The sequence below is a fragment of the Chinchilla lanigera genome, unplaced genomic scaffold (genome assembly GCF_000276665.1).
Source record: "Chinchilla lanigera isolate Chin_1 unplaced genomic scaffold, ChiLan1.0 scaffold00085, whole genome shotgun sequence".
Lineage (NCBI taxonomy): Eukaryota > Metazoa > Chordata > Mammalia > Rodentia > Chinchillidae > Chinchilla > Chinchilla lanigera.
Genome location: NW_004955486.1, coordinates 5,092,842 through 5,102,163, shown reverse-complemented (window position 1 = coordinate 5,102,163; position 9,322 = coordinate 5,092,842). Strand labels below are relative to the sequence as shown.

The 9,322-nt window shown below is 47.0% G+C and overlaps 1 protein-coding gene across 5 annotated transcripts in view; it reads left to right on the top strand.

The window, feature by feature from the left end:
- The first annotated feature begins 683 nt into the window (after positions 1 to 683).
- Per3 (period circadian clock 3) overlaps positions 684 to 9,322 on the top strand; it is a 42,879-nt gene continuing 34,240 nt past the window's right edge. Inside the window, exons 1-6 of one of the 5 annotated variants that reach the window (XM_013504262.1) lie at positions 773 to 865; positions 1,097 to 1,278; positions 1,611 to 1,756; positions 2,716 to 2,831; positions 4,155 to 4,356; positions 6,841 to 6,889. In XM_013504262.1, coding sequence (XP_013359716.1) covers positions 1,175 to 1,278; positions 1,611 to 1,756; positions 2,716 to 2,831; positions 4,155 to 4,356; positions 6,841 to 6,889 — 617 coding nt within the window. In that variant the 5' untranslated portion in view covers positions 773 to 865; positions 1,097 to 1,174. Of the gene's footprint in view, positions 1,279 to 1,610; positions 1,757 to 2,715; positions 2,832 to 4,154; positions 4,357 to 6,840; positions 6,890 to 9,322 lie in introns of those variants that run through there. The other 4 variants (XM_013504263.1, XM_005404069.2, XM_005404070.2 and 1 more) reach the window with 4 other exon arrangements.

Sequence of the window (9,322 nt, the reverse complement as noted above, 5' to 3'; positions counted from 1 at the left end):
CGTTGCAGTCCCACCTCAAACCTCCCGTTCTGAAAATCGGACTGGAATTTTGCAGGTCTGTTCCCCGTTCCTCCAAACCCACCGTTCACCTGCAGAGGGACTGCGAGCAAGGTAAAGAAAGACGAGAGCGCCGAGACTGATAACACCGCACAGTCCCAGGGCCCTTCGCGCGCGCGCAGCACGGCCCCAAACGCCCGCGGACTCCGCGCGCCGCTGGGTCTCGGCCCTGCCCGCAACTCACGTGGAGGCCGTGTCGGGCCCGCCGTCTTCCAACCCAATCCCACCCTCCCGTGACCGACAGCTCCTGTGCCCTATCGCTCCCTCTCGGGCTGCGCCGGCCCCGCCCCCAGGGAGCCGAGCGCGGCCCGCGCCTCCCAGACCAGAGTATCCGGACCGCCACTCCTCCCCGGTCCTCGCGCCGGCCCGCCGGGATTGGCCCGCCGCCACCCTCCGCCCCACCCCGTGCGTTATATAACGTGCTCTGGCGCCCTCGCCCCCGCCCACCCGCCTACGGTTATGTAAGCCGGGCGCCCGAACTTGGGTCCCGCTTCCGGACCAATGAGAGCCCGCACAACTACCCGCAGCGACCAATCGCACGCTAGGGGGCGGGGCCGGGTCCCGTGGCGCGCGTGGGGCACGCGGCGGGCCTCGAGACTAAGCGCGCGACCTGCCGTCCGCGGCTGGCGGCGACCAGTGCTCGGCCCGGCGGGAGGCCTGCGAGCCGGTGGGGTCGGGCGTCCGACCCTGCGCTCAGCCCCGCGGCCCCGGAACGTGGCGCCCCCGGAACGTGGCGCCCCCGCGGGACCGCCCCGCGTGCGGTGCTTGCAGACTCTGCCGGACGGACGCGGGGAAAAGTTGGTCCGCGGTGAGGACCCCCTGGGGGGCCGCGCGGGGCCACGGCCAGCCCGGCTTCCGGCCTCGAGGGCTCGGTGGCCCCGTCACCTTTGTCTTCTCCCCGCGCCCAGGCGGGACTCCCGGAGAGGCGAGCCCCGAGAAGCCTCCGTGGGCATGCCGAGGAGAAAAGTGCCCCTGAGATGAACGTGGGCGGCGATCGATCGGGATGGTCGTGACTGATCGCTCCCGAACGCCCTGGCAGGGACTAGAATGAGGACTCGGTGACTGTCGCAGCCCGCGCGGGAGAGAAGCAGGCGGCGGGCGTGGGGCTCGGCGCGAGATGGACCCTTGCGAGGACCGGCCCGCGCCCGGGGGACACGCGCTCGAAGGGCCGTGGGGCTCCTGGGCCCAGCTGCAGGGGACAGACGGGGACAGCAGCCACAGGTGACGCCCGCTCCTGTCCACACCCAGGTGTTTGTTGCCCTGGCTGGCGCTGGGAAGGGGAAAGCTGCGTGTAGGGCTGTTCACACGAATGTTGCGGGGGCGGGGGGGGGCGGTAGGATGGAATAATCGAGACTTCGAAGAAAGTTACCCGCGCTCTTAAGGTAAAAAGTGGTGCAAGAAACTGAGTTGGGGCTCAGGTGGAAATGCTGGACAGCTTCCCATCTGTTTGCCGGCGGTTCCCTACCTGTGGGAAAAGGGATCCTGGGTCTGTGACCCGTTTCCATTTCTCTCTCTCTCTCTCTCTCTCTCTCTCTCTCATTTTAATCTTCCAGTGAACAAGAAGATCGAAAGAGAGTTTCTGAAGAACTTATAATGGTTGTCCAAGAAATGAAAAAATACCTGCCAGCAGAGAAGCACAGTAAACCAAGCACCCTAGATGCCCTCAACTATGCCCTTCGCTGTGTACACAACGTGCAAGGTAAATGAGCTGCGGGGAAAACCAGTGTGGGTGCCCCGCCACGCACGCTGCAAGTTAGTCACAGGTGGAGTTTGAACTTCCTCTGCAAGATGAGCAAATTTAATAGTAGTTTCTTTAGTGCCTTCAGAAGAACCTGATCTGTCTTAAAAGTTTAGTACCTGTGCAGTGTTTTGCTGATTTGTTGCAAGAGACAGACAAGAGTTTAGCATAAGCGCATCTTGAAGACTGACTTTTAAAAGGAGCATTGTCTTCCTTGGAAGTTATAAGAGAAAATATATTTGACTAAAAATACATTTCTCTGTTATACACGACTAAAAATACATTTCTCTGTTATGCACTTTGAAAATGCAATCATGTTATGTGAAGAATTTACCACATTAACGATGAAGTGTTTTTCTTCTTCTGACTTTTCTCCTCAAGGGATTTGATAAAGTTGTGTTGTCTTCAGCACAAAGCTATATGCTTCATCTGTGATATATAGTTTCTGAATGCTGGAGTAATGTTTCCACCATAAAACCCGTGTGTGAATCTGGAACTTTCAATTTCATTAACTTGTTTTAGTACATTAAATGTATCTTAGCCGGTCATGGTGGTGCACGTCTGTACTCCCAGCACCTGGGAGGCTGAGGCAGGAGGATCATTGGGAGTTTGAGGCCAGCCTGTCAACAAAGTGAGCTCAAGGCCAGCCTGAACTGCATAGCAAAACCCTGTCTCAAAAAGACAAAAAAAAAAAAGTGTATCTTATGACTTGTGACGTAGACCATGCAGAATTAATAAAATTCATATTCTTTATGTTTGCACAACTATTTTAGGAGCAAGCAGAAAATGATCTGGATGTGAGGAAAATGCACTTAGGGTGTCCTTATCCCGAGAAAATAGGCCAGCTTGGTAGTGCTAAAAATGACCTCATAAGATATTGTTGTCACAGGACTACCTGTTTATTTCCCTGTGTTTCTTAGCAAACAGTGAATTTTTCCAGATTCTCAGTGGAAATGGATTACCTCAGACAGGTGTGACCGCGTACAGTCCCAAGGAGCTGGCCACCATTGCTGCAGAGCACACTTCCAAGAACACAGTAAGGGCTCACGAATCTTGCTGTCTCAAAGCTCGTGGCTTTTCCTAAGGACTCTCTGTCCTCTTGTTGCATATTTTTAAAAAATAGTAACTGAGAGTCAGTAACCACAATTTGAAGTAACTAAAGGAGAAAACTGCTACAGAGGCATCATGTGGTTTCTCTTGCCCTGGCCAGAGAAAACATCTAAAAACAGCCGCAGCACTCCGTGTGCTGGGTAGTATTTCATTCACTTTGGTTGTCAGTTGCTTGGATCCCCTTAGCATCCCTTAGTTCTCTCAATTTAAGGACCAGAAAAACCTACAGAGTAATTTCTTGCATCTCGTTCTATTCTCCAAATTGTTACCTTCTATTTATATCACTCTTAGTTCCCTAATACCTACTACTTCAAGTTGTAACAGGCGGATTTTGTAGAAGAGGTGAGTTGAGATGTCACTTTCTGTGAGATTCTGGAAGAGACCTTTAGGATATCTTTTGAATCTTTCCTTACTAATAGAAATAAGTAAGCCTTGCCTTTTGTTGATATGGTGATTACTTAGTTTGATATTTAGACCTCAGTGTAATTGTAACAATGATTTTATGATCTTGCAGCACAAGCTACATAATAGTATAATAGAACTTAATAAAATCACTAAAGTTCTGGCATGTGCATGCTATGGATTTTTTTTAAAGTTTAAGAACACATTAGCAAGCTTTTTAAAACTAGGAGGGAGGAGAGAAAGGTAGAAAAGACCACATAAAAAGAACGTGTTACATATCTGTGCCATCTCCTCACCGTGAATATAATTGTTATGCCCTGCACACATATACTGATAAAAATAAAGCTAGAGAGGGAAGCAGATGTCAGCCTAGCAAAAAGTGTTTGATTATAAATACATCTGTGTCTAATGAAACAAATCAGAACAGTGGGGTTATGTAATGAGGTCTGCTGAGGACAGATTCCTGAAGGATGTGCACCTTAAGCTTGGTCTGAAAACACAGAATCTGAGTGAGCGAGCAGAAGCTTTTCTTCAGGTGTTAGGGTGCTGTTTGCAAAGGAGAAGCAATCCGAAGTTTATGTGCCATGTGTCTGTCTGTTTATTCTGTGTAGAAGGAGCCAGTGTTCTTTGGTGTTTTTTGTTTTTTGCATAGACGTCAAACCTCCTGCAAGTTCAATGCAGATTATATTATTATAATTTTTAAGAAGCACAGTAGAGAAAACTCGGCAGGGAGTTCCTTTGCCTTTCCAGCTGTGTGTGTTGTAAGCTATCGATAGGGGTAGAAATCTGTCAGCAGTATTGCTAATAAGTGACTCAATATTTGCATTTGTTTAAATGTTTTTCACAGGATACTTTTGTGGCAGTCTTTTCATTTCTATCCGGAAGGTTAGTGCACGTTTCTGAACAGTCCACTTCGATCCTGAATTGTGAGAAAGATTTCTTGGAGTCCTCTCACTTTGTCGACCTGCTTGCCCCTCAAGACGTGAGGGTATTCTACAAGCACACTGCCCGAGCCCAGCTTACTTTCTGGAACGACTGGACCCAAAGAGGTAACAGGACCAATGTTCGGACATGTGTCGCACTGCAAGAACAGCTTCGTTCTTACCGAAATAGTACAGAAGTTAATGCATTATGTAGAATGTGCAAATTATTTAAGAGCATATGATAAAATAGCATTTTAAGTATTTCTAATAACAAAGACACAATACATTTGCTTTTACTTAGTGAAATTAATTTCACAGGTTATATGTTATAAATATAATTTGATGACCAGCATATTGTATAGTAGTTTAATTGGTATGAAGGCTCTGTTTCCTTTAAGTTAATAAAACTAAATGATTTTCCTTTTTTAGAGATTTCATAAGTTTTTGTATATTTAACTTTAGAGATAAAATTCTGATAGTTGCTCCACTTTCCAATTTTTATTTTCCTAAATGTTCATGAAATTGATTGCTTTAGGGTTTTGTTTTGTTCTTCTAAAATGCTTGTTTAGCTGAACAGAGACCATGGATTTTTCTTGGTGACATTCAGTCCTTTGTGATCCTTACTTCATTTTTTTCAGAGTCACCCTTTATAATTTGTTTTATGTTCTTTGTGAAGCGTGTCTCAAGAGCCTAGTATATATCGGTCTCCTTGATTCCAAGCCCTTTTCTTTGTTTCACATTCATTTATTTTTATTGTGGTAAAAAATATATAGCATAAAATTTGCCATCTTAAAGTGTACAAACCAGTGTAACGTATGTTTATGTCGTTGTGAAACAGATGATCAGAACTTTTTTGTATCTGCCAACACAGTATAGGCCTTTTCTGATTTTTTAACCCAGTCATTGACCCAGTAAAGTCTTCCCTTTTTCTTTTTTCCAATTATGGACCTTTGTGCCCCCTTTTTCGACTATTTTTACTTAACTTCTAGAAGCATGCCTAACTTTCTTGCCTTCTTCTGGCTCCATCTTTCCTCCTTCTCCCATCTTTCAGGATTACGTTTCCTTTCCTCTTTTCAAAGAACATTTCTTCATCTTTTAATTTTCTCTGTTTGTTTCTCTGCTTCCTGTAGTCATTCATTTCATGAGCGTTTATGTAGCCATCACCGTGGGCTAGGAACTATTCTGCGGGCCAGGATGCAGCTAAAAACAGCACAGTTACATTAGATGGCTTGCCAGCTTTTTCACGTTCCTCTTCAGCATTGCCTGTGTAGCTCCGTCACATCCTTTCAGTTTTGCTGATCACTGATTGCTCTGAGACTCTTCTTCCACACAAAAACTTCATATGCGCTGAAATATTTGTCTTTTGGACCTCAAAATTTACTTACACCATAAGTAGCTGATGCACATCTAGTTTACTTGTAATACTGTCTTTCTGCCACATAAATCTCAAGGATTCTACTCTTACTGGAGCTCTTGGTGAGCCCCTGCCCAAGTTACCTCCCTCAGTCCCTTCCTTTGAGCTCAGAGAACGCAAGAGGACCCCAGAAGTTTTCCGTGTAGCTGTTGCCAGCCGTTGGTCCTGCATTATTAGGACATATTTCTACATAACGTGGGTTATACAAACCTCTCAGAAGGATCTGACTGCTGTTTCTTCAGCACACGCTGTAGAAACAAGAATAATTCACACATTTACAGCCTACGTGTTAAGTGCCTCATGGGATCACTTAGTCTGGTTTACAGTGTTTAGGGAGCTGGGGAGGCTGTTGCAGTTTGGGTGCCTGGTGCCGTGTGTGGACCGTGTGAACGGTTTTTAACCTTACGGCAGAGGTCATTTTTCTGAATCTCCCTGTGGTCATTCCCTGAGAAGTGCGGAGACCTGGCCTTATCAGTGCTCTGATTCTGTGGGGTTCACACTGATTATGTTCCCTTCAGTTTCTGTCTTTCCACATTCGCAGTTTTCAGTGATTCATGTATCAGGACTTTTCCTCCCAGGATACCAGTGCCCCAAAAGTGCATGTTCAGGGAGTATGTACCACTGGAGGAGACACAAAGCCTGGTCCTGAGGGCCACTTGACCCTAAAGTAGGGAAGTTTATTTCCAGATTGCCACATAGTACATCAGGAAAGTGGATGTAAACTATTGGCGTGAGGGCTGTCCAAAAATATTGAGAGAAACCATGGTTAGTGACACTAAATTAGTACAGTCATAATATCACTTAACCTGAAGCTCACTCGGAGACGTTTACCCAAGGGAAGAATTGAAAGTAAAGGGAGAAAGTCGGATTCGTACAGCGCAGAGCTAGGAACTGACAACAGGCGAATCCCCGTGGTTCAGGGCTGCGCAGGCTCAGCGCAGCGGGACGCACGACCATGTCGAAGGGCGAGTAGAGCAGCCTTTGAAAGACTGACTGTGGCCTGGCAAGGCTGCCAGGAGCGAGGCCGGGAGGTCTGAAGGGAAGGAGGCGAGGCCCGTGCTCTGCTTTGCCGCGGGCTGCTGGGACCATGCGAAGTCCTCAGAACAAGGGGCGGGAATCCGACTGCCCTCAGAGGACTCTTACTGAGGAAGAGCTGTCCTGAGAAGGAGAGAGTGACATTTTTTCTCTTTTTCTAGCATCACAATATGAATATGCTCCAGTGAAATCCTTTTTCTGCAGGATCCAGTAAGTAGAGGAGCTTGGGAGCTCAGAAATGTGCATTATATTGTGATTTTTATTTAGCACTTACTGTGATTCTTTTGTATTCAGCTAGATTTCTCTTGTGGATTGAAAAAAAAAGACTTGGTTCTTATCACAAGAAATTTTCATTTGAATCGAGAAGAAACAAACTCATGAGAAGACAAGCTAATGCGATAGGAAAAAAGATGGAAAAAGAATTCTTGACCCTAGTGGCATATAAGAATCACAGGAATCACTGGATGTGAAGTACATTTTCAAATGACCGTATTTTTTCTCCCCTTGGCCACCTGTCAATTTTTAGTTTTTAAAGTAACTTTAAAGAAAGCAAAAGATTTATATTTATTGAAGGGTTTTAAAGACCCAGAGACAATAGATTAGAAGGACTGTAACAGGTGTTGGTTTTGTAAGGATTTACTGTTATCTTTTCCATCTTCTAAATTTACTACAACATAGTATTTGCACAATAAAAAGGAAAATATTTCAAGTGACATTACAATTGTTAATATTACCCTACTGAAGCTACTAAGTGCTGTATTTCGATAAGAGAAAAGTTTTTATGGTAGACGAGTCTGATATACCATAGAGTCAGGGAGACTTGAGTTAGTCGTATTTGGACACAAAGCAAGAGGTCACCCCAGGAAGGGTACGCTAGTGGGAGTCCCTCGGGTCATTCACACGCGCACTGTTCATAAAGCCCCCAGAACAGGGCCTGCGTGAGTGCTGTGTGTGTCTTGTGACATTTTTAGGTCCTGTTCCTGAGCCTGACAGTGTTACAGTCCCGGGAACAAAACACCGTTCTTGCCCTCACTTGTTTACACACACCGCGGGGATGAGACCATTAACATAAGTTTGTGTGTCTGCTGGCACTGTGTTCCATGGGGTCAGTGACCAGGGGAAGAGAGCTCTGGGCTGTGGAGAGATTGCTGTTGTGTTCAGGGTGGTCTTAAGTCTTTTTTAGTTGCAGAATTTGAGACTGGCTGATTTATAAAAAAGAGGTGTATTTTGAGTTTAGTGTTGTATTGGTTTTTATTTTTTGAGAGAAGGTCTCGCTATACAGTTCAAGCTAGCCTTGAACTCAGTATGTTGCTCAGGCTGGCCTCAAACTTACAGCAATCCTCCTGCCTTAGCCTCCCAAGTGCTGGAATGACAGGTGTGCACCACCACACCCATCCCCAAGACGTATATTTTTGGCTCATGGCTCTGGAAGGCCAAGAGCGTGGTGCCGGAATTTATTAGGCTTCTGGTAGGGGCTGCATAACAAAAGGCTGTGGGGGGGAGCTGGGGATTTAGCTCAGAGGCACAGTGCCTGCCTGGCAAGTGCAAGGTCGTGAGTTCGTTTCCCAGCACCAGGGAAAAAACAAAAAAACACAAACAAACAAAAGGCTGTGGGGTACGTGCAAGGGAGCCAGACACAAGAACCAGCTCTCAGCGAACCCAGTGTCAGGGAGCTTCCTAATCCCTTCGTGAGGCTGGGTCCCTCATGACCCAAACCTCTTTAAAGACCTACAGTATAGCTGCACTGGCAGGTGAATTTCCACATGCATTTTGGTGCATCTAAAGCACAGCGAGAGATCAGGGAACTCCTCTCTTAAGAAGCCTGATTGTAGCCAGACCTGAAGGAGGCAGAGCAGTGAGCCACGCAAGCCTTCTGAGGGGTTATTTTGTTCAGGTTGATTATTCTGTACCAAAACTCTTCCTTGAGAATTTTCTAGCATGACACACAAGTAGACAAAGTTGCATAAGGGACCAGTGTGTTCTAATCACTCTGCTGTAGTAACTGTGCCAGTCTGGTGCCACCTCTGCTACCACCAGTTCCTCTACTCTCCCTAAGTTCTCTGGAGCAAATCTCCTGTGCCCCGTTGCTCCCTCCATCGATCTCCGAACGAGTTTCTAAAAGAGAATGTTCCCATTCACCTCGGTCCTGCTGACAGGGCCCATCTTTGGCCAGCAGGGATCCTTGGGAGTGGCTGCTGTGTCCCTGTAGACTTTGCTGTGGTTTCAGTGGCCTTCCTTGCGCCAGGTGTGCAATGCCCCAGACTCAGCCTGGACATTTCTTGCCACAGATACGGAGTCGGGTATTTCTCCAGGAATCTCATTCCTGGTCATGGGAAATGGCATTAATATTCAGAGGCCAAACCTGCATAAGTAGGGGTTGTCCCTCCTTCTAGGAAGTTTCTTTGTACACACCTAGGCAATTTCACTTCTCAAAAAGAAAGCAGAAAGTGCCTTATAAGGGGTCAGTCCCAATGGCTGCCGTGTTGGAAGATTCTGTGGAGCGGCAGAGGGCAGAGGGCCCTGCAGAGCAGGTGAAGAGACGCGGACACAGGCCGCCGAGGCTGTGGTGCAGAAGTGTTAGAGTAGTCTGGAATTGACTTAGCGTGGGAAGTAAAAAAACAAGTCAGAGATGACACCAGGGTT